Genomic DNA, 25,913 nt, shown 5'->3' on the forward strand with positions numbered 1-25,913 from the left:
AAACAAAAAACAAAAACCAATAACAACACATATATTTTTAGACAAGTATCTTCAGGAGCTAAACAAGTCACATTTTCTTCAGCCTCACATGCACTGTGTTCATGCCCATTATTTGGAGCCCGCAGACATCCCCGGATCACGGGTGTCAACACTCACAATAGTGGCATATACTGTATTGTTTTACAAGTAACTTTACACAGATAGATACGAGGGATCCAAAGTCACAAACTTTGTGTCCATAAAACTTTGTGTCCAAAGCTACAAAGTCAATCTCTAGTGAAACCCTGATGAAGTTCAAAAGAATGGGGTGGGTGGGTGGGTGATGCTTTCAAATGATTTATAATGTTCCAGTGCCTTTAGCTTTCACTGATTCAAAATGTATCTACTGATTATAGTTGAATGCTATTAGTAAAATCCTTCTCTCCAATACCCTCCCTGCCCTCTGTTTTTCTTGCAGTTTATGAGATACTTAAAATGTTACCACAGGGATGAGCTCTTAAGGAAATTTCTGGTTTAGTGAATATGAGAGACTTGCAAATTTCCATCCACCGGAGCCAGACCGTTTACATCAAGGGGTAGAACTTGATGTGTGTATGCATGCATCTCTCCAGAAGAATCAGTTCATGTTCCCATCCACCTCCTGCAAGTGAGAAACCTGGAGGCCCTTCTACCCAAGATCTACTCAGGCCATCCAGTCAGCAGCCAGCATGCGCTCACGGGTAGCTGGAGGCCTAAAAGTTCTTCCAGTTATCCCCCCTCAAAAAGTTCTTGGTCCCATTTAACTTCCTTGCCAGAGTTTACAGGCCCTAAACTCTTCCAGAATTGGATTTGAATCCTGCCAGGCTGCTTAGTCTGTGAGTGGGCAGGTTATCAACCCCTGGCAACATCAGTTTCCTTAGTCGAGCAGGGAATATCAACGGGCTGACCTCCCAGGCTTGTTGTGACCATGAAATGAGCCAACAAATGCATTCAAAGGGCTTAGCATTGTGACTGCAGTGAAAAAAGCTAACAGGTAAGATTGGTTCCATATATAGCTGCATGTTTGCTCCATGCCAGGTGCTCACTACATATTAACTGTTAATAATAGTGTTTATTACTATGTTCTAATAAACTGAAAGCAGCCTAGCTGAGTTTTTAACCAAGATGATCGCAGTTAAGCACCGAGAGCTTTCGCTCGCGGGGAGGATTTTATTTTCCCTTTTCTAGATGCCCCCTTTGGCTCCACTGGTCTCCCTTCTGGAAATCATCCTCTCCGTTCTCTATGTCCCACCTGCGGTGTCTTACACCATTCATGATGAAGTTGAGGGCGTTGCAAGGAAGTTAGGGCAAAGGGGAAGTTCCCTCCCACGTTGTGACGTCAAACAAGGTTGGCCCACCAGGCTCCCAACCGACAGTGAGTGAAGAGGACACTTGTACAGACATGAACGTGCTATTATCTGTGACTGCAGATGGCCAAGGAGAGAAAGGGGCAAATGTGCCCGTCAGCTACTGTTCACCACACGCTGACATCACCATTGTTTCTACCAGAACTCAAAGGCTGGTGGGAGTCAATAAAGCACATGAAAAGGAAACCGTGCTCTCACTGAAATTAAAAACAACTTATGTTCTCTCCTTTTAAAGGTGGGGGGCAGGAGGAGCTTTGCAGGCCTTGCCTGGTTGTTGGCTCCCCTGACATTTTTTATGAAAGCCAAATAACAGGCAAATCCTGGAGCTATGCATCTTGATGACAGTCTGCATCATTAACAAATAAATCTGGTCACATCTTTAGGTTTGTGCTTATAGGGAAATGACTCAAACCTATGGGTCTCTGGAGACATTGTAATTCTTTGAGCTTATCCACATGAAAGAAACCATGAAAAGGTGACTCGGGTAGCTTCTGCCCTTTCATCCATTTTCAAAGAAGTGCTTTGGTTTCCCAAAGCTTAAGAATGGGTTCAAATGTTCACTTTTAGTCAGCATGATGAATTTGAGCCTATTCTAGAAAATCTCGGTTTCTGAGGCTTGGCCACTAGAAACCAGTTGTCTCAGCAGGCCATCCTACCAACCAGGCTCTTGTCAGTCCCGCAGGGAGGCTGGGCACAGCCTCACACGAAACCCTCCCCAAATGATAAGATGCACGGCCTCCCAAGCATCCCCTGTCTCCGCACCAAGTTCAGTGGAAGAAGGACAAGCCTTTGGTGGCAGGAATCTGCTTCTCACTATGTATACCAACTTCCACATGTTAGTCATGGCTGGTGAGGAAATGACTGCCATCATCAGCCTTTCTGTAAAGTTAAGAAGTGTGTAGCTCTTCAGAATTTAGGATACAGTCCCACAGCTGCATCATTTCTATAGAGAAACACAATACTACATTTTCAAGGTGACATTGTGGGGCAGAAAATCATGAACGTCAGAACAGAGTTTCTCACCCCCGGTCCTGTTCTGAGATGACCAAGTGGGCTGCCTAAAAAGCACAGGAGGCTCACCATATGCAGTCAACAACAACCCCAACCATAGCCAGTTCTAGAATAGGATCTGAACAAACGTACCGTGCTGTCCTTGGGGACTTTCATCTTCCACACGCCACCCTTCGCATTACTCTCCTCTTCCCTGGATCAGAGACCGAGGTTTAAAATTATACTCAAGGATTAAATGATTCTACATGCGTTTAGTTTAACCCAGATGACATTAAAAACAACAAACAATGGAGCATTCTTCAATAAACTCTCCCTCAGCCCTTTTACTGGAAAAGGAAGAAGAGGAAAGAAAAAGAAAGGGGGTGGAGATGGGGAAGGAAGAAAGTGGGATTCAGTGGCCACAAGGTCAGGGGTGGCGATGGGCGACCAGCTTCTCACTTTCAGTGAGGTGAGGTGGTGATGAGAGGTTCCCTATGCTATCTGGGGATGGACAAATTAATACAAGTACTTTACATGGGTAAAGGCCTTTATGTTTCAGTACCACATTCATGGCATTGCCTCATCTGATTCTCATATCGACCTTGCACTATATGCTTAATAGGAGACTCGGCCCCTGTGGTGGGCATCTGCCATGTTTTCCTGTTTAGTATCTGCTTGCTCATCTGGTAAAAGTACCCCAATTTCCCTTTAAGGAGCTACTTGTCTCCTACTCTTACGTCAGACCCATTCCAATAGGGTTGATTCCTCATCCTAGCCTCAAAGATGGGCTTATGACCCAGGTTTGCCAATGAAAATACTGCCTCTTTCTAGTCCTTGTGATTGGCCAGTGATGTAGAGGACCCACAGTGGGCCAATGACAGCCAGCCTTGGCATCTTATGGGGTCTGGTGAAGGCTGAGATTGATACATTTGTAGGGTGTAAGACTGCAGCTCATGAGAGCCATTCTGCCACCACAAATGGGAGAGCCTGTCTGAGAAATTACACCAACTCAGAGGAAAGCAAAGCAAATCTAATGGAGTGCATCAGATTCCTAAAAACATTTGAGCGCTCAGGTATGGCAGGAATAAGCCCTACCAGTGGACATCTCAGTTACTTAGAACACTCGAGGGATATAAGAATTTATTACTAATTGGGACTCCAGCCTAAGCAAACTGGCTTATTATCTACCACCCTCACCACTACACCAAGCTAATAAAGAAGGATCCCTTCCTCTAGACACTGGGCCATGACCTGTCTTCCATACTTTCTATGGGGTCCACGTAAGAGATGTCTCTGAGGTTCAACTGTACAGCAGATGTGGACACTCCATCTCTTCCTCTCATCTCCCACCAGCCTAGAAGGTTTTACACCCCACTGTTCAGGTCATTATCATGCAAATGAAAGAACAAACCAAAATACAGCAACACCCCATACAAAGAACTGCATCATAACTTTGGCGTACAAACAATGACCTATTTTTGGTGAGACCACAATGGGGTGTTCATTGGGGAACACTGAGAAACCTACTCATCATCATGGAGCCCAGGGTGAAGGGGAAAGTAGGCAGCAGCTTCCTTCATAATTTAGCAAGAGCTAAAATTACTTTCCATCATTAGCAGGAGAAAATGACTTTGGCATTCCAATTTGGCATGAAGTAAATATTTTATGAGGTTCACAACCATTTTCCTCCCACCTTAACCTCAAATTACAAGTTGACACTTACCAAAGTGGTCGCCTCTCTCCTCTCATTAAATGATAACTACATCTCAAAGGCAGGCTAGTCACAGGAGGGATATTATTGTACACACTCCAGAATATCTTCAAAAGAAAAACACTTTGTTTAATATACCCAGTATTGATTTACTATGCCACTAGATTATAAAATTAATGCATTAAAGAAAAAAAAATCAGTTCTCATTAAGTCCTATCCATTCGAAATAGATTTTCTTTTCAGTCATCTTTCTAGTTTTCTGCTAGAGAACGTAATATAGCATTAAAGAATGTTCCTTGCTGATGCTGGGCCAAGTTCTTTGCTTCACAGGAAGCTATGGTTATTAAGCAAACCTCCCTATGCAACGTTTCTCCATGTAAAACTGGTCAAGGACTTTGCTACTGACTTTTCCGGCAGGTGGATGGCATCTAATACAGACCTGAGTGCTGAATATACGTAGTGAACCATATTTCCTTATAACACAGACTGCCTTCTTTCTAAGCCCAGAAGGAGACTTCCACTTTGGATTAGGGGATGGCTTACAGAGGAGGAGGCGAAGAGAGATCACCTTATGCACTCTCTCCTTTCTTTTCCCCTCTAGAAGGAACAGGGAACAGCTCAAGTTACTGAAGCAACAAGTTGCCCCAAATGTAGGACTGCATGTTTGTGTCCTCCCCAAATTCATATACTGAAACCCTAACCTCCAATGGGATGGTATTAGGAGGTGTGGTCTTTGGCAGGTAATCAGGTCAGAAGGATAGAGCCCCCACGATGAGATTAGTGTCCCTACAAGAAAAGAAAAAGAACAAGCCCTCTTTCTCTCTCTCTCTCAGATAGCCCTCAGACATGGCTATCTGTCTATAAACCAGGAAGATGACCTGTACCAGAACCCAACCATGCAAGCACCCTGATCTTGGACTTCTAGCCTCCAGAACTGTGAGAAACCAGTATCTATTGTTTAAGCCCTCCAGTCTACAGTATTCTCTTATAGCAACAGGAACTAACTCAGACGAAAGGTGGCTGGTGGACAAAAACAGATTATATAAAAATAAGAGAATAAGAGTAACAGTAGTAAGAGTAGTTAATAATAGTGGCTTCAGTCTATGAACTTTTACATATGCATGTCATCTATCCTACCGACAACCTCATTAGGGGGCACAGTTCTTATTCTTATTTTATACATAAGGAAACGCAGGCACAGAGACTAATCTAAGAGTCAGTGTTTGGTATGACCACTAGGATTAGGACAAGGATTGGGTTTACAAACAAGAAAACCCGTCCCAGATTGTTTGGAATGGGCCATCGTACCACTACATTATGAACTCTACACACAGAATTACTACACAAACAAGAACTATCACTCTGTGTGGTAGGGTAAGTAAAGGGTGGCTGTCAGGGTCTCCTAGTAGATCTGAGGAAAACAGCACAAGCAACAGAACAATTAGAAAAATAAATCCTAGGGCCTCTGCCACAGAGTAACATCAGTGGAATAAAATTTTATGTACACTGAATGATAATCCTTAGGAGTTGTTCAAGCCTATCTGGTGTAAAAATTAAAGCCCAGTTAATTGCAAGGAAAGCAACAATGAAATGTAAGATAAAACTCAAGTCAGAAAACCACCTGACAGTAGACTGATCAAGAATACCTTGATCCCTTATATTAAAGTGGTACCACATAGGGAATAGCCGAAAATAGGTTAGTAGTAACAGCAGGTTCTCAAAGAGGTGTATCTGTCCTTAGGGAGGTATTTACCCGATAAATGGTTTGCTATTTGTGCAAACGATAACATGACTCCAATATTGGTCTGTGGTGTAAGAACAGACAGATGTGGGATTTGAAGCCAAAGAGTTGGATTCCAAAATGTGTGCTCTTAACCACCATGCTATTCCCTTTGAAAATATTACTGTATGTTTTAGGCACATCTTTCTCCAGTTTGGAAGCCATGGACCGGGTCAAGGAGTCACAGAATGAGGGATGCCTGCTGAAGAGGTCTTCCTGCCAGGAGATGCTCTTTGCCACGCTGAGTATGGTGGTTAGCTCTAGTCTGGGACTTCCGTGATAAGGTGGCAGTGATCTGTGTAGAATTTATGGATAAAAGTACGCTAGCATAAAAATCCCTGCTTTAACTAAAAGGACTTTGGTGCTGTTAAACATCAAGCCTCCTAATGGGGCACCCAAACCAGAGCACCTGCCTACCCCCCGCCCCCGGCCCCCGCCGAAGTTCTCAGATCCTGGCATTTCACCAAGGGTCTTGAAAAGCACCTTGAAAAGAACACCACAATGCTCCTCCTTGTCCAAAAAGAAAACACTCTCTAAGGATCGTGCTAAGGTTCGTAGCTTTAACGGCTTCTCTTGAAAATAAACAGACAACCGATTTTTTTAGTCTTGGCAAATCTGACAGGAGGAGATTACAGCCCAAGAAGACGCAGCAATAGACTGAATTCTGACTTCAGGTACTTATGAAGGCACATCTTTACACGTCTGTGCATGGACACAAAACAGAAGCAAACTATCTGGCAACACCACTGAGAAGAGCCTCATTCAAAAAGCACGTGGCCCTAAAGCCGTCTGTCTCCTTGTGGCAAACCTCATCCGACATGTGGGATATTTGTCCAATTAGTTACCCACGGTAAGCTGCAGTCCAGAAGCAGAGAATCCTCCTTCTGACAGAACATCAGAAGGTCTATAGAGGGCCCCTGGGGGGCTCAGTCGGTGAAGCGACTGTCTGCCTCCGGCTCAGGTCATGCTCCCACGGTCCTGGGATGGAGGCCCGCATCGGGCTCCCTGCTCAGCGGGGAGTCTGTTTCTCCCGCTGACCCTCCCCACTCTTGTGCTCACTCTCTCTCTCTCCCACATAAATAAATAAAATCTTTAAAAAAAGAAGGTCTATATAGTAGCTTGATGCTCTGTCACAGGCCTATGTCATTCACCTCACCATGTAGGCATTTTATTATCTCCTATCATCATAAGAAGGGTGAGTACAGTACAATAAGGTATTCTGAGACAGAGAGACCACATTCACAACTTTTATTAGAGTTATAATTGTTGTATTTGACTATTAGTTATTGTTGTTAATCTCTTACTGTGCCTAATTTATAAATTAGACTTTATCATAGGTATGTATGTACAGGAAAAAAACCTACTATGTATGGGCTTCAGTACTATGCAGTGTTTCAGGCATCCACGGGGAGGTCTTGGAATGCACCCCTGTTGGATAAGGGGGGATGACTATATACATGATGGTGAAACAGCCTGAGGAAGGAATCCAGCATCACACAGCTCCTGAGACCCTCCTCCTACTCTGCAAAAGTAAAAGGGCTATTTCACTGGAAGCTTGACAATCCATGATCATATTCTCTGTAACAATTTTTATTTTTGTTGAAAAACCTAAATTTTACTATAGATAGGAACTTGCCAATAGATTTCAAAAGCCTAATGGCTTTTATAATTAATTCTTATAGTTAATTCAAAGTGGCCTGCAAACAGTAGATTGGAGTAAAAGTCAGCACAATGTTGATAAATCATAGCTAAGTGCTTTTTTCAAAAGCCTGAACAATCCCCCTTGGACGAGGAAAGGTATAAAAGTCGGGCATCAGTCATGTAGGCAACATTTGCAGGCACCAGTTATGGGCATGCACTGTGATGAGCTCTTGGGGGAACAGAGCTGAACGTATGAGGGCCAGCCTTGCCCGGAGTCCACACCTTGGTGGGTAAGTTCTCAAGCATCATTCTGGCACCCTCCCTGAAGAATGGAGACAGGGCGGATGGCTGTCCAGTGGAGTTGTAAATCCAAGTCTACCTGGATTTAGGACCAAGGTGCTCAGGATCACCTTCACAGCTCATGGAGCCCTTGCAACCCAATTTCCTCCTCTACAGTTAGAGTAGATACAGTTATTGCATTGGATAACTTAATGATTAAAGGTGAAGTGAGAGTTTGTGATATGCCTCAAGTAAGGAAGCAAGGTGTGGTTAGACTCACTAGACAGACAGTGTGACCACTTGATAAATCCCTAGTCTACTAGTTCTTATGGGAGCAATTATGCCCCATCTGATAGTCTTCTGCCAAATAGATAATCATTCATTACCAGGAAAACTGACAGATTTCCCCCTCATTTTTCTACTGGAATGTTCTGAAGAAATGAGAAAGAGAACATACTTGAAAATACTAGTGAAGAAAAAAATGCCGTGTTGTGACAGACGAGCAGGTGTAAAATAAAACAAAAACACCCAGTAAACACCCTCCCCCACCAAAAAAAAAATCCCACCAAAATCCAGACTTTCTTCTGAGGGTCATAGCACATGAAGGAAGAGAATATTTTTTAAATAATAAGCAAGTATTTCCATTCAATAGGAATGGATTTCTAGTTGTCTGGAGCTTGCTTCCCACCAACTGAGTCAATGATATTTGTGGGGAGGACAGAAAGAACCCAGGAACAAACAAGGCAACAAGGGAGGAACTTAAAGGATGTTTTTAACTGACAGCAGACACAGTAGGCTGAGAGCAAAGTGCTTTTGATCTGCAAGAGCTGAGTACTTGAGAAATGGGTTTTGTTTTGAATTCCAAAAGGGCCTGACTTAAAGAGAGAACCAAAGTTTGGAGGACTGGTCATCATGTAGGTAAAGTAAAGGATAGGGTGTTAGGGCAATCTCTCACCACATAGGAAGTCACTGAATAAATCACAAAGTCTGAATTGGGGAGCTAAGTGGGATTCAAACTTGAGAGGAAAGAGCCCACAGAAAAGCCTGGGGAAACACATCAGAGCCGTGTGCACCCTGCTTCCTGCATAAGGCCCACTGGTATATATTTCTTCATGAATGTTACTACTTTTAAGTTCACAGGGGCTTCAGAAAATGGAAGTGAAAGCCCAAGAAAGTGGTTGGACTCAGAAGCTTATATGCCATTATAACAAAGGGTGATAAACTGTGAAAAGTGAATGGATAAAGGAAAAGGGGTTTGGGGCCCCTTACAGGTGGTCCGTTGGGGGAGGTGACTAGGACATACACGGTAGAAACGGTTGTGGAGTAAGGTTTGCTCTGCAGACCCAAGTGACAAGAAAGGGGGCTACCTTTACAAATGGAAGTTTACGCCACCCTTAAAAGGGAAATTTATGCCTGATGTTAGGCAGACAGGAGAGCAGAAGGCTCCTCCTCTGTCTGCTGTTTTTCAACTGCCCTTAGCTTGACAGAATTCTTACGTTAAAGTGGCAGTTTTGGGGGTGGCATATTCTGATCCCCTTCGGAGACCAGGTTTTACATTTGAAGTGACTAAATTACTTTTACTGGGCAAGATTTCATTTCCCCCTTCAGCCCCCACCCACACAGTGGCCCCCAGTGCCAGCAAGCCATCAGAGAGAGAGGATCATGGGTAACCGGACTGCAGTTCTATTTCCGCACAAATGGGCTGTGACTATAAATGTCGATCTCGTTATACACACCATGAATAAATTAAATGATAAAGAATCCCGTCTTACTCGAAATTAAGTCTGTGTTCGACAGACCTATGAGGTAGACCTGGCTGCAGGGCCTTCTGTCTCTTCAATACGGTGAGTTTCTCTTTCTTACCTCGGTCCCCTCCCTTCACCCAAATGGTTCATTCCAGGTCGTTCTATTGCAGGATGCCACCCACTGTGAGCTGCCCATCTGTGTTCAAAATCTGAATCAATCTTCACATCATTCTTCATTACCAGTACTGACCTATAAACCTCTCTTTCTGAAAGGGACAGCCCTTACTCCCCAATGATTTGGAAGGCAATCTGTCGTCCTAACTTAATGATCTATAACAGCACAACAACTTCACACCTTCTGATGAGGGATGATGTCTTTTTTTTTTAAGATTTTTTTTTTCTGCGAGACAGAGAGAGGGAGAGAAAGTGAGCATGAGCAGGGGGAGGGGCAGAGGGAGAAGCAGACTCCCCACTGAGCAGGGAGCCCGATGTGGGGGTTCCATCCCAGGACCCTGGGATCATGACCTGAGCTGCAGGCAGACGCTTAGCCAACTGAGCCGCCCAGGTGCCCCGGGATAATGTCTTGCTATCACTGGCAGGACACAGGTACAGAAGGAACATCTCATAATTTTAACAGATTGTATGTATTTTTGATGAAGACTTTCCGTTTATGGTAAATGATGCCGGATATCCATTTACAGAAGAAACATGGAGTTTCTGTATTATGTAAATTTAGGTAAAAAAGTCAGCCAATTTATGGGAAATACTGGGTAGAACACAGCCCAAGTGGGACACGGTGTGGCAAAATCTTGACGGGGATAACACAGATGACCTAGGTGGGGTAGAATGTGGCAGAGGAATGAGTTTTCAGGGGTGGAATTGCTGGGGTTTGCAGTAGCAATGCTGAAAGGGAGTGGGGACGAGGGAGCCCCTCCTTTGCAAATCATATTTGGCAGGTAGATCTTCATTCTCCCACAAGTAGAATCAGGCCTGCTCAGAAGCTGTGTTCTATTCTGTACTCCATCCATTTAGGACATAAAAACACAGGAGAAATGTGGAAAATTTGGAAATGTTTACAAAAGAGTAAAAGGAATCAATAAGCATCTGGAAAACACGACTAGATGAAAAACGGAATTTTCCAAGAAAGGCAGGAAAGTAAGAAATAAATTTAAATCCAAGCAAAGAGAATTACTGTTGGCTACAGAGAGTGTCCTCAGCAGGGGTCAGTGGGCAGTGTGGAAGCACGCGCCTCCTCACCCCACCCCCCGCCCCAGTCAGAGCAGAGTGAAAGGAAAAGAATTGAACTAGAAGGGGCGGGAGTTCTAGTCCCTGAGGCATGGCAAGATTGGCTATTTCCACTGGACGTTTTAGAGCACTTACCTCTCAGCCTCAGTCTCTGCAGCTAATAAATGGGAATAACAATTCCTCCCCCGCCCCCATCAACATCTCTGATTTGCTGAAGGGCCTCAAAGTACAAAAAGACACATTATATCCTTCCTTATAAAGCAGTCATTAATAACACAGGATTCTCATATTTCACCCAAACAGAGATGGGGAAAAAAAAATCACAGACACTAGGGATGCAGTTTTTTAGAGCTGAAAGAGCGAGGGTCCAAGAATCAGCACATAATCAACAGAATAAAAACACAGGGGAACCAAAGCACGTCCTCAAAAGACTTAAAAACTGGCACCAAAGCCAGTTGTTCAATACTCAGGACTATTCGCAAATGTTCAGGGCACGTACAGGCTGGAACCCCAGAAGTTATTGATAAGTTAAACATGTTTTCATGAGTAGGGTTGGCAGCAGGGACAGAATTGCTTGAAATAAATCATCGAAAAGTAGTGGGGCACAGCTGTCTGATAGAAAACATGACCGAGAACAACACAAAAAGATGCTCCAGAAGAAGGTGGTGAGTAATGGCAAATGAGCCTGTTATTATTATCTGACCCCACTGTGCGCTTTTGATCTCCTTGTGCCATTTCATTCTCAGGGGTATCGAGATTGTTCCCGTCTTGGAGATGAGTAAGCAGATATAGAGGAGTTAAGCAACTTGCCCGAGCTAGTAAGTGGCAGATACGGGATAGAAACCCAGGCAGTGTGAGGACACTACACCCTCACCCACATCCTCACCCGTCAACGGATGACGCCAAGGGGTAGCATCCAACACCACTCTAGTAAAAGCTGCCAACGTCTGAGTACGAAGTGCCAAGCACGACTAAGAACCAGAGGCAATCTCATTTAACCCTCGCTCAACCTTAGGGAGTAGGCAGCGTTATTCCCTCAGTCTGACACATAAGGAAACCGAGGCGGACAGAGGCACATCAGAGATATGAAAGAACTTCCTGACCACTTAGGGCAGTGTTTCATTATCACATCCCCTCCAGCCCACCCCAAAGAGCCCATTTTTCTAATTACTCCATTGTGAAATGTTAATAACATAGCAAAGTGGTTTATTTGTTTATGTACTGGATATATATCTGTGCTTTATGTATAAAAACAGTAGGATTTTTCACCCCATCAAGGATCAGTTTTTGCCCCCATTGAGAATGGGGACTACATCTTAAAGGATCCTTATGCAAGTAGTTCTGTTGTGGTTTAGAAAAGTGGTTCATTTGTTAACTTCTCATTCATTCCTTCAATTCTTCAGTATGTACGTATGTATGTATGTATTTATTTAAAATATTTTATTTATTTATTTTAGAGAGAGAGCGAGCTCGTGGTGGGGAGGGGTCGAGGGAGAGGGGGAGAGAGAAGCCTCAAGCAGACTTCCTGCTCAGTGGAAAGCCTGACAGGGGGCTCAATCCCAGGACCCTGAGATCATAACCTGAGCCGAAATCAAGTTAGCCGCTTAAACGACTGAACCACCCAGGCACCCTAATCCTTCAGTACTTATTGAGGGGAAGGAATAATAGACACAGTAGAGTATGATACTGTGTGATTCCATTTATAGGATGTTCAGTAAAAAGCAAAAAGATATATAGTGATAGAAATGTGAATAGTGGTTGCTTCTGGAAGAGAAGGATGAATGGAAGGGCATGAAGGAACTTTCTGACGATGCACATCTTTTTATCTTGATCTGGGTTATGGTTACATGTCTGCACACCTTTGTCAAAACTTATCAAACTGCACACTTATGAAATCTACATTTACTGAAAATAAATTATCTGCCAGTATAGTTTTCAAGAAAGTATTTCCTAGTATGTGCCAACCTGGGTACTTTAAAAATCGGTCCCTGAAGCCCCTGTTTAACTTGCTGCTGGATGCTAATGCTCTGTGGTCACACAGGGTCAGGGAAACAAATGGACCCCTTGATCTGACTTTACCAATGTCTGTCCTGGAATCCCAAGCAGAGCTCTGAAGACCCGATGTCATAATGGAGTGGAAAAAGTCTACTGAGTACCTCCAAAAGTCAAAGGGATCTAAGAACTTCCAGGTGAAGACAGCCTTCAAAATCAAGTGCTCTGAGGTTCATACAATGATGACTGCTGGGAAAGAGGTAACAAAAGTCTACAACGTCACTGCAGGGAAGAAGCCAGGGGAGGCCTTTCCTGGAATTGGAGAGCAGTCATCCCCCTGGACAGTGGCCCACGTGCTGTCTTGTGACACTGCTTGTACTTGGCTCCGCAGGATTATTTACAGCAGCACTGTTCTTTTGCTTTCCACGTGCTTATGTCATTTTCCCAACTAGATCAGAAATGGACTATGGTCTGGACTGTGTCTTTTTTTTTTTTTTTAAAGATTTTATTTATTTATTTGACAGAGAGAACACAAGAAGGGGCAGAGGGAGAGGGAGAAGCAGGCCTCCCGCGGAGCAGGGAGCCCGATGCGGGGCTCGATCCCAGGACCCCGGGACCACGACCTGAGCCGAAGGCAGACGCTTAATGACTGAGCCACCCAGGCGCCCCTGGACTGTGTCTTTACACCTGGCTCAGTGGCCATTCATGGCACCTTACCACCAGACTCCTGGGACTGCAAAACGGAGAATACCAAATTTTCTGAACCAGACAATGGGAGAAGTTCTGAAAAAAGGGTCTTTGTGCTAGTTCTAAATGTGAGAAACTGCCTAAGGGACACAGTCTAGATGCCCAGCCAATGAAATTGCTAAGACATTAAAAGATTTAGAGGCACAACAGGCACACTTTAAATCTGGCCCTTCTAGAACATTCTAAACATATAGTCATTGCAAGTAGACAGCAGCCTTAAATCCTTATTCTGTCTATAACAGTGCATTAACCTCAAAAAGGGGGATACACTTGAAAGACTTTGCTTTTGAAGAACATGGAAATATGATCAACCGAATAAATCAGGTTTTTCAGAAATTTTCTTCGTAAGGGTTGGCTAGAGAAAGAATGGATAGAACTAAGAGCTTACATGTGTTGAGAACCTGCAATATATCAGGTATCCTGCTAAGCATAGTATGCACATTATCTTACTCACTCTTCCCAACCACTCCAGAGAGAGGTACTCTTGTTATACCCATTTTACAGAAATTAAAGGCGTTGATAACTTGCCTAATTTAGGACGATGGAAGCTGAACGTGAAGTAGGAAACAGGCTTGACACCTTCCACTTCCATGCTCAACCCCCACTTGCTTTTCCTATGTGACCTTAAACTTAGCTAAGCCCGCAGGGGGACGCTACTGCCTCTCAGAGAAGGGAAACAGAGCTCCGAGCTCAGAGAGGGAGTGGCCGAGCTGGGATCTGAATGGGGACACAGACCCATGTGGGGACACACCACAGTCTGCTGCTCCCGAGGGTGAAATATTTAGGTAGTAAATAAGTTTTAGCAGGTCCCCAACAGAAGAACAGGCCACTTGGAGGCGTGCACAGCCAGCGTCTGGGTTACACCTAGTCAAGCGCAGCGCCACCAAAAGACCTGAGAGCTGACACGGGGACAGAAGCCTGGGGGGGGACTGCTGGCATAGCAGCCATTTTCCGGCTGGAGGATTAAATGTCCCACATACATCGTGTTCATCTGGTACGTCCATTTCTGGACCTTACCTGTACTGTTCGTACTGTGTAGATCTTCTTCAGATTTGATGCACACTCAGCTGCTGTGGTACCAGGGAGGGATCTAAGCAAACAAACAAAAGAGCAAAGACATAAGCAGAGCAAGTAGTCGATGTTCGTGAAATCAGCACACAGGTTTTCAGACAAATTATGTCTGAAACCACAGCAGCAGACTGTTCTGGGATGTGATTTAGAATTTGAAATGTGAAATTCCTACTCTGTGAAGTCATGCGTCTGCTTCTCCTAAAAGCAAGCATATTTTTTTCCTGTGGAAATTTAATTTAAAAAAAGGAAATGTACGTAAGAAAGATATTGGAAACTTTTATTTTTTTTTTTAAAGATTTTATTTATTTATTTGACAGAGAGATAGAGAGAGAGCACAAGTAGGCAGAGCGTCAGGCAGAGGGAGAGGGAGAAGCAGACTCTCCACCGAGCAGGGAGCCCGACATGGGGCTCGATCCCAGGACCCTGGGATCATGACCTGAGCCGAAGGCAGCCACCTAACCGACTGAGCCACCCAGGTGCCCCGATATTGGAAACTTTTAAAAATCACATTTTAAAAAATACTAAAATAACCCTGTAATGACAAAGCCTTTTGCTAGGACTTTGGATACGAAACTGTACCCTGAGTACAGATGACAGTGACATCACAGGCCCCTGGCCCGGTGACATGTTTGAAAAACTTGTTAGGGCGCCTGGGTGGCTCAGATGGTTGGGCGTCTGCCTTCGCCTCAGGTCATGATCCCAGGGTCCTGGGATCGAGTCCCGCATCGGGCTCCCTGCTCCTTGGGAGCCTGTTTCTCCCTCTGCTTCTCTCTCTCTCTCTCTCTCTGTCTCTCATGAATAAATAAATAAAAAAATCTTTAAAAAAAAAAAGAAAAACTTGTTAGTTCCCTGGTGGTAAATATTCAAGAGCTCTTAAGAAACAGAGTAACCTTTTGCCAACTTTAAGAAAACATGATTACTAAAAGTCAACTTTAGTTGCACCTGAAATTTGCATATATTTCCCCAACACGTGCTTTTAGAAAAACTCTTTCAGTTATTTTCTTGGGCTGATTTAATTAGTTCTGGGGAACTCTGCGGTCAGAATACATTAATCTTTAGTTTGCCATATGGTCCACTAGATGGCAACATACTACAGGTTTATTCACCAGAAACAGAGACAAGCTTTACCCCACACCATTTCCTGGGATTAGGGGCAACATGACAAGGCTTCATCAATCCGTAGAAGTGAAGATTCTCAATTCCTGCCACCTTTTTCCTCTTCCCTATATTGAACTAGCAGTTTTTGCTCAAGACTGTTGGGATCCCGGAATGTCAGGCCAGAGACGAAAATTCACCACTGAAATAATGCTTGAAAGCCCCGTGTCTGCTTGTGAGGTGGGAAACGAGGCTTGCTGAGAGGAGAATATGCTGGCTCACAGTCAACCCCCTAGGATCCGGAATCTATTAAAAAAAGGATCTCTAGCAGCCATTGACCCTCAGAGACACAGATCCCACAGAACCTCAAGACGTTGCATTTTCTGGAGAATCATGAAACCACTGCACACCAGAGATATGCACAAAACCCACAGAGCTCAGAGGCAGAGAGCACAGCAAAGAAAGGGGTCATGCCCAGGTGTGTGTGGGGGGGGTGGGCATGACACATGAGTGACAGGGCTCTACAGACTAAACTCCTAGAAGTATGGACCAATAAATGTTCCCTGGTGTATAACTGGAATAGAAAAATGCACTTCTGAATACAGTTCCCTTGCTTGGAGGTCACTGAGGAAGCATAATTGTGGACTAGTTTCAGGGCAGACGAAAGGACCCTGTTAAGTTGGTGACATCTGACGAATAAATCTACCCTAAAGCATTGGGCTTACAACTCTTTTCTAGTTATTTATAAATACGCTGGGCATTTAAAAAAAAAAAAAAAAGCCAATCCGCAATAACCAGCATGATTGCATTTTCTTGCCAGACCTGAAGCCTAAAGTAACTATGCTGAAGAGAATGGTGAACAGCACCGGGCTACGATGGGGCCTGGGCCCCAGGTGAATCCATCAGTCCACAGGAGACTGCCTTGACATGAATAAATATTAACTTACTCTTTAACGCAGGTTTTTATACCATTTTTGGCTTCAGTTATAAAAAGATTGGAAAAAAAACCCCACTAAAACAGACCTTGGACTTTTTTTTCTGGATAGATTTTCATAAGAAAAATCTTTTGCTTTTATATGAAAATCTACTGGCACTTATTCCATTGCTGATTTTTTTTCCTTTGAAAAGTTTAGCTGACCTCTCCACCAAATATGCCCCGCAAGATATCCCTGGATCACCCAAAGCACATAGGAGAGCATATACGCGACTGCTTTATGAACAGGATGAGGGCTTGTTAGGGTCCAAAGGAAGGAAATGTACTTTGCCTTTCTTTCATTTTTAAAACTGTGTATTTCAAAGTTTTACGATTTTTTAAAGTCACACTTCAGTGTGTAACTGTGTCGAATGAGTATTTGTCCACCTCAGACAGCATTATGTCGACTTAATACAATGCAAGGGTAATACCATTTAACCTGGAAAACGTTTCTGATGAACATTTGCTTTCTATGCCTCTTTTTAAATGCCTCTGTCTCTACATTCCAGGTTTTTAATTCTAATCTATTGTAGGAGACAATCACACAAAATCATTTAGGGCCCCTCTGTTTCACTGTTCAAGTTTTTTTTTTTTTTAAAGGAATCTAGTTTCCGTTTCTCATTAAAACCAACAGGATCACCCTCCATGATAGTTCTATTCTGATTAACGTTTCACAACACGGATGTATCGGTGTTTGAAGGAAATAGTCAGCTCCTATGGGCTCTGGTTTCCTAAGTTCTTAATGGGGAAGGTTGGATTCTGGGATCTTAAGGGTTTCCTCTAGCTGCTGGACAGTTTTATGGATACCCAGGTTTCAAAGTAATGCAACAATGGTGCTGGAACTTCTGATCACAGTTAAGTGGTTGGCTTGGCCAGCTCGAGGAACAGCATTCTTCTGCGAGCCAAGTCCGATCCCGACAGTCCCTGAAAAATCCCACTGTGCCTAAACCTCCTGCCTGCCCTGGGACATTTTTAACAAGCAAAACCGGGCCTTAGCCACGGAATCAATTTTAACAGGGTAAACAGGCTGAGATTTTAAAATCATCTGTTTTGTAAACAGGTCAGTCTGTATGGGACTTGCTGGTTCAAAGTTGAACCAGAAGCTGTAGCGTCTACTGTTACCGTTTCTTAAAGTAGCAACGTGGGCTGCTCCCAGCAAAGTTGCAGTATTGGCACTGGGTGAACGGCCCCACACCCCCTCCTCCCTGTCACTCTAAAAGAGAGCTGTACCAGTGGGAAGAGAAATGCTTGCCATGGACTTCAAGGAAACATTTTTACTCATCTCACATGTATAGTATATTCTCTGATCTTTTAAAAGTCTTTTTACTCCATTCATGTTACAAACCTAAACCTCCCAACAGAACCCCAACCAAACCCAGATGACTCTGCAGACCAAAAGTATTCATCTGTGAGTGATCTTGCCCCCCAGGGGGGACATATGGCAATATCTGGAGACATTTCCAGTTGTCACACCTGAGGGGGATGCCACTGGCACCTAGCAGGTAGAGGGTACAGGATATCCTAGAGGGCACAAGGAATTACCTAGTCCAAAATGTCACCAGAGTCAATGCCGAGAAACCCTGACATAGACATGTAACAGAGTCTCAGAGGATTTATGATTTATTTCATCAACAAAGATTCAGTGCACACCTCTTTTAGCTGATGGGGATACACCAGGGGTCATTCTAGACGAAGTCCTTATCCTCATGGAGTTCTAGAACTAGTACCCCTGCTTTCTGAATTCCCCAGGCTCCTGAAGACAAAGCAACTCTGATCAGATCCTCTCTTCTTTGCCCGGGAGGGAGGAGGTGGGAGAGAAAGCAGTGAGAGGGGTGTACATATCGATGACGACCCTTCCTAGAAGGACACACAGCCAGAGTTGTGGGAAATCACAGAACCAAGGGATCAGAACCCGTTTGCACATTCCCTGAATTCTAGGCTGCCTTCTCCCAGTATGCAGCGACAGCTGAGGGCACATCAGTGGGACAATAAATACTCCATGGATGGATCAGGTTAAGGAGTTCGAAGTGTTTGCCAGGAGTCTTTCCTCTGATTTAATGATATTAATGTAATAATGGCCTCCTTTTATTGAGGGTTTTGCGTATGCTGCCTCTAATCCTTGCAGCAGTCCCGTCAAGTTGCTATCATCATCCTCACTTTACTAATTAGGAAACTGAGGCTCAGTGAGGCTTTTTAAGTAGCAAATCTGGGTTCTCTCCCTGGTCGGTCTGGCTCTGATGCCCATGATCTTCCTCTTAGACAAGGATGGCTCCCAGTAAAAACCAAGCAGTCACTGTCACGATGGGAGGGTCACACATGGTGTCTTAGGGCAAATCCCTTTCTCATCCCTTTTTAGGTTATCTACTCCCTCCTTGGAACCATTCTGGCCTGTCATTCTTCCACCACCATCCATCTGGCCACACTCTTGGAAGGGGGCAGACGCAGAGATGCAGAGCTGAGTTGGAGGCTACCAGACTCCCTGGCAAAAACGATATCCCAAAATGTTATACAAGGAACACAATTCACTTAAGAACCACACATACAGGCCATTGTCTTCTGGGGCTAGACGTGGGCAGAAGATACTTTACCAAAGAAAAGCCACAAATGGGCTATAGCAGGAAGGCAGGAAAGCAGAGGGGTTAAGAGGATGGTCCTTGGAATCAACGGATTTGAGTTCAAGTCCCATCTCTGCCACCTCCCAGCTGTGTGGCAAGCCTGGCCCTCTCTGACCTCCACTTCCCCTTTCTGAGAACATGGTCTCTATGCCACCCATTGCTTTGCTACTTAGAGGACATGAGTGAATGCTCCACAAAGCATTTACCCAATACCTGGCATCTAATAAGCAATGGTTGCTAATAGCATCATCGTCATCAGCATCATCGGAAGCAGAAAAAACAGGAACAGATAAGAGCACAATTAGAACTAAGAGACACTGAGCACATTTTCTAATCTTGGGACAGCCAGTAAGAATCCCAAGAAATCTGTGAGTTACACACAGAGCTAAGAAACTCCTAGGTTCTTCCCTCGGAAAAGAAAGCCCAGCAGGTGCCAGCGTCTCAGGGCTGAAGGCCATAAGCTACCCTGAGGGCTGTTTCCACTTGGACTTGGCTAATCCAGAAGTTACGATGGTTAAGGCAGAAGTGGGACAGGATCCTTCAAGGTCTGCCAAGTAGATGATTAGTGTAAAGAAGAGAGGGGAACTCTTAATGTTATTTATGACCCAAACTCCCCAATCCAGCTTTATATTACTCCTGTGCATCTTCCACTGCATAACAGAATAACAGGAAATGCATCTTAAAACTCTTTATGCAAAACTGGTTAAAATTTCTTTTCATTTGGGAGTTAGGAGAAAGCAGAAAGTCCCATAAGTTTGGAACAACTGTTCTGCTTAAACGGTTTCTAGGCACCTAAGCACCGTTTATATGCAAAAAGTTACTTACAAATCATCTTTATCTATTCATTGAAGCAGGTTCCTAAGAATTTCACAAGACAGAACTCTTTCAGCTCAATTTAAGTCTGCAATGATTCAAAGCGTTTTATCCTCTCTCTTATTCCAGAAGTACTTACTGAGCCCCCAATAACTGGGGGAAAAAAAACCAAAAAAACAAATGTGTATCATGTGTTACATGCACGCACGATCTCATTTCCTCCTCAAACATCATGAGGTAAATAATGGTTGCATTTCCATTCTGCAGATAAGCAAATGAAGTCCGAGAGTGGTAACCTGCCAAAGACACAGAGTTGGCCAGGGGCAGACCTGGGACTTGAACCATGGGTGGCTGGCAGCCTTGCTCTTAGTCACCAGCCTAAACTGATCACTTATTCCATGACCCATCCTCTGCTTGGTGCCATGAGTACAACTCTGCACCAAGCAGTCTCAACTTTCCTGCAGCTTGCAACCTCAGTGTATTTCCCTGCAATACAAATGTGCCTTCTCCACTGAACCCCACCCTTAAAGATATGTTTGCTATAGATGAGGGAGGCTCATGAATAATTCATGGAGACAGAAGCCCTGGTAAATACCCAAGGAAATTATCTTCACTGTTACCTAGCTAGCTCTTAGCGGGCCATAGCACCACTTACCAGTGACCTGGATACCTGGAAATGCTTCTTACAAAGAGAAGAAGCTGGAAAGGTTTTCCCCAAATCCTGCCTGCACCCTTGCCCAAGTGTGGTCGGTCAACTGGTAGCATCACCTGGTGTGAGAGCTACAGCATCTCCAGGCCCATTAGACACCTGCTGAATCCTATGTGATTTTTATATATACTGGAGTTTGAGATGTGCTGGCCTGTGTCATCTAAATCAAGTCACTGTAAGAAATGCTAACAACTTGGCAAGTAAAAGCTAATGAACTATAGACAGCATCATCAAAAACACATAAAAATCACTTTTCTCACAGATATATTTTTTTGTCATCACCCAAAGAGATTATCAAGATGAGGTTATCACTAAATGTGAAGAACAATCCTACACAGCCTCTTAAATATGGGTACTAGGCAAGGGTCTCTTCTTCGCAAATTGTGAAGCAGGGAGTCCTTGGCTTAATTTTTTCCCATGGAACAGGAACTTGGTTTCCTCATTTGTGAAATTCAGTGGTAGGCCCAGATTACCAATGAAGTCCCATCTAGCTTCCTTATTTCAGAATATGAAATACGGGAGAACTGTATCTCGTTCACTGTTCACATTCACAGGGAAGTGGTGTTCAGCAGGGTTAGGGACACCAGTGCTTGGGGTCACACAGTCCTTAGCTCAGATCCTGTTTCTATTCTGTATTAGCTGTGTGACCTTGATCAATGGCTTCTCTGGGCCTCAATTTTCTCATCTGTCAAATGTTGCTGATATGTCCTACTTCAATATTGTGAGGACTTTGTCGGTAATTATGTAAAGCACCCAGTGTAATCCCTAGCACACTGAAGTAAATGGTAGTTAATACTAAAGGCTACCATGGAAAAAGATGTGAAATTTTATGTATGGGACAATATATCCAAGTATACACATGCCCAGTGCGCGTGTATGCGCGTGCGCGCACACACACACACACACACACACACACACACACAATAGATGTTAGTGGAAGAAATGAATACTGACAATATTCTAACTCATATGAGTGACCACTTCATTTGAGCCAAGAGAACAGCCTTAGAGAGGGAAACTTTAAAGCTAGGGATATGTCTCCTAAAAGCCAGTCCTGGTGAATTTGCTCACCTTGGGCTCAGCTGTCAGAGGGAAAATCTGTACAGGCTCAGTTCTATGATGAAGAGCATCCCTCGTATATCATTCACTCCATTAAAGCTGATTTCACTTTAATCACTTTTAGATAGATCTGTGGCTTGTGGCTATACCAGCTTCCTGTTCGAGAGTCACATAAAAAAATGGTCCAGGGCCTATCATTAACATTTAATAATGCACCTATTGAAACATGCTTCATAATCTAAATGCTTTATTTTTGCATGTTTAGCTTATTTTTATTTTTCCAGGCTTCCTTCTATGTTCATTCCTAGCCTCTAAGCTCCTTGACACGAGCGACCGAGACTCTTCCTCTTGCCATATAATTAATCCCTAGGCACACAGGGGTTGGGTGGAAGAGAACTATAATAGTGTGAGAGGTGACAGCAAACTGAGGCCAGGTTTTGGACTGTCACCATGCCAGACCACCAAAGTCTGGCTAGCTGTCCTAGGTTTGGAAATAAGGAAATGGCATCTGTAATATTAAAAGAAGGCAAATCGGGCGCCTGGGTGGCTCAGTTGGTTAAGCGACTGCCTTCGGCTCAGGTCATGATCTCGGAGTCCCGGGATCGAGTCCCACGTCAGGCTCCCTGCTCAGCAGGGAGTCTGCTTCTCCCTCTGACCCTCCTCCCTCTCATGCTCTCTGTGTCTCATTCTCTCTCTCGCAAATAAATAAAATCTTAAAAAAAAAAAAAAAAAAAAGAAGGCAAATCGATTTTTTGAGCAGCTAGTACCAAGAAAGGATTGGTAACTTTTCTGAGTGAGGATGTTTAAGGCCTCCAGGTCCGACTGCAGGAAGCAACCCCTAATGCACAGGTAGAGAGGCTGTGAGCCCCTGGGTCAGAGCCTTTCCCTACCTGAGCTACCTGGAGACCATTTCCCCCCTCCAGAAAGCAAAATCCTGGGCCATTAAGAGAGCCTGTGGGTTCACAAAGGCAAAAATGAGGGGAACAGATGCAGATGCCAGCCCGTCTCCCTTTCAACTACGTCCTTCCACGCTGCCTTCTACCCTCGCCTGGTCCCACAGGCCACTCTATGAACAAGGATGGTTTTGGGATCCTCTCTATCAAGCTGGGCCCACCGGCCTGTATCAGATTTGTTATTATGGACCACACCATCACAATGCATGTGAAAGCATCACACTACGAAAGGGAGAATCCCTCTGGAACTTGATACCTCCCAGAACACTCCACTGATGCTATGGAAGCTGTGGTACAAGAGACATCCCTCCTGGGAGGTCCGGGACCATGTTGTCATTGTGTCTGCATTCTTAGCACTGAGAACAGCGATGGATAAGTACTATGCTCCATTGACCTGATCAATAAACAGGGCAGTAATTCTCCAGTTGTGATGCATAAGACGTTTGTTACAAATGTGCATTCCATCCCAGAGGTCTGAAAGAGCAGGTCCTGGGCAGGGTAGGGAGCTTGTATTTGAAGAGGCACAGCCAGGTGATTCAGATGTAGGTGGCGAGGGATGACATTTTGAGAAACACTGATTGGTAGAGGTAAACCCCGATGCGGGGGGGGGGGGTTGGTGGGAGACATATGTGACTGGGCTACCTTTGTGACTAAAGACACAAGAACACAAATACTCTCTAAGCACCTACTATGTGCACTGTAATGTCCTCTCTGGGGAGTCAGGCACAAGGCAGTCTTGAGTCTCACGGTCATGAGGGAGGGAAAGAGGAGCAATCAATAATCCGTTATACAAATACCGGCCTATAAAAAAAATGCTGCAGGAGTGCAAAGGAGGTGGGCTCAATGCTGCCTGGGTCAAGGGCTATTTAAGGACAATTACAAAGTTAGCATCTTTGCAAGGCCTTGAAGGATGCACGGCAGCTTTTCAGGTAGACATAGAGGAGAAGGGCATCCCAAGCAGAAGGGACATGAGGAGACAAATCTCAGAGGCTGGCAAGTCCATGGCTTATGCAGGAAAATGGCCACAAGTCCACTGTTACCAGAGAGACTGGACACACTGAGTGGTATTTTGGAGTTGGGGAGATATAGGAGATGAGGCTAAAAAAAAAAAAAAAGGTGAGTTTCATGTTCAAAATAGCAATATAGAAGTTTATACCATAATCTGAAGGCTGGGGTTTTAGGTTTTGTTTTTGTTTCTAAGCTGGGGAATGCTCTTTTCAAATTAGAGTGGCCCATTTCTAAAACAAACCACCACAACAAAACCAATCAGAGCCGCTCTGGTAAAAGAAGGGATGGAGATCCAGAATCCCACCTGCCAGGAGCACACAAAACTACAAGAGAGGCACACTTAGGTGGCAAGAGATGGAGTCACCATCCACTGCTGTGGCAGAGGAGAAAGGCAGGGAGTTTTGGAATGACAAGACGAGGAGCAGGTTAGAAGGCTAAGCCTGGTAGCCCAGGTGGGGTACGCCGGGCGGAGGGCAGAGCTTGGGAACAGGCAGGTCCAGCATGTACTGGAGGCTGCAGAGCACCAGGGCCTAGGGAGGTAGGCACAGGGAGAGGAGGGGATGGCTTAGGCTTGGAGCAGGTTTTCCAAAAGGGGATCAAACATCTGAAGCATGGAACTAGATGGAGTAGTGGACTTGAGAGAGAAGAGCAAAGGAAATTCCAACTCCGAAAAATGTATCGGATGGTGGCATTGCTAGCCAGTTACGTGGTAGACAGCGTGTCCAGAACTCAGGAGAGCGGGCAGGGCTAGGGATGCAGATTTACAAATGATTCTCAGAGTAATATGAACCACCACAGGAGAAAGGGAAGTCATTAGGAATAGAATTCCACAACCCTGAACTATTCAGTGTGGGATGACTTGTGCCAGGGGCTGATACAGGAGCTGAGGGCAGAATGATGTGGAAAGAACCCTGTGAAGCTGACGTTCCAGTGAGAGAAGATGGACAAATGCAGAATCCTATGGAGAAAATAAAGCGGGGTCAGGGGCATGGGGGGTGTGTGTCAGGATGTGCGTGCCATTTTGTATCAGTGGTTAGGGAAGACCTTGCTGAGAAGATGACATCTGGGCAGAGACCAGATGGGGAGGAAAGCACAGTCCTAGCAGATGACTGAGGGAAGAACATTCCAGGAAGGAGGGACTGTTGGTGGCCAAGGCCCATGCTTGGGATGACAGAGAAAGAGCTAGAAGGGCAGAAGGGAGAGGGAGACAGGGATTGGGGCGGGGGGGGGGGGGAGATGCGGAGAGAAAGGCATATTGGGCGGGGACAGGAAATGCTGCACAGTCTCACGGGCTATTGTAAGTACTTTGGCTGCTGCTCTGAGTGAAAAGGAGAGCAGAGAAGTGACAGGCCTTAACTTGGGTATTACTTCAGCTGCTGTGATGGGAAGGGACCATAGGGGGCAAGGGTAGAAGCAGGGAGAGCAGTTAGCATGCTCCTGCCATGGTCCAGGTGGGAGAAGCCCTGTGGCTCAGGGTCTAGGATGCAGGTGGTCAGAATGCATCCGATTCTGGATACACTTGGATGGTAAAATCAATAGCCTCTGTGCATAGTGGATGCAGGGGAGGGAGAAGGAATGGGGAAAGAGAGGAAGAGGAGAGTCACAGAGGTCACCAAGATCTGGGGGTGGAGCAACCAGAAGGAAGGAGTTACTGTGAACTGCTCTGATCTGAGATGGGACAGATGGAAGACGGCAAATTTGGGAGAGAAGCTGAAGAGGTGGTTTGACATGTGTTGAGTTTGGATGTGTATTAGACATCCATATGGAGACAGAGAGGAGGAGCTGCTTGCACAAGTGTAAAATTGTGGGAATCACCAGCATACCAAGGGAACTGAATGCCTTGTATAACTGAATGCTATCACTGGTGTGGATGGGGACAAGAGGCCTGAGGACTGAGTGCTGCAGATAAATCTCAGAGGAAAGGGGGTCACCACTCAGAGACATGCAACCAAGAGCAGCCTCCAAGATCGAGACAGGATTGGGTTTTCGATATCCAGAAAAGGGGAGGAAAACTCTTCATTCTCTATCCCCAATCAAAATCATACCCCAAATGCTTGCATTCTTAGCCATACAGTCTAATTAAAACATGCACGCACACGCAC

The 25,913-nt window shown here is 44.7% G+C and overlaps 1 protein-coding gene across 4 annotated transcripts in view; it reads right to left on the reverse strand.

Annotated features, from left to right (window-relative positions):
* Positions 1–25,913, reverse strand: part of EIF4E3 (eukaryotic translation initiation factor 4E family member 3) — a 485,705-nt gene that overhangs the window by 457,188 nt on the left and 2,604 nt on the right. For all 4 annotated transcript variants that reach the window (XR_014145501.1, XM_081820769.1, XM_081820761.1 and 1 more), the window contains exons 2-4: positions 14,533–14,605; positions 4,099–4,193; positions 2,529–2,589 (exon numbers count right to left, since the gene is read on the reverse strand). Coding sequence is in view for 3 of the 4 variants with exons in the window: in XM_081820769.1 (XP_081676895.1) it covers positions 2,529–2,589; positions 4,099–4,193; positions 14,533–14,605 (229 nt within the window). In the remaining variant the exon portion in view is untranslated. The remainder of the gene's footprint in view (positions 1–2,528; positions 2,590–4,098; positions 4,194–14,532; positions 14,606–25,913) is intronic.

This window comes from Leptonychotes weddellii, chromosome 1, assembly GCF_054177405.1.
Source record: "Leptonychotes weddellii isolate Sample4059 chromosome 1, ASM5417740v2, whole genome shotgun sequence".
NCBI classification, from domain to species: domain Eukaryota; kingdom Metazoa; phylum Chordata; class Mammalia; order Carnivora; family Phocidae; genus Leptonychotes; species Leptonychotes weddellii.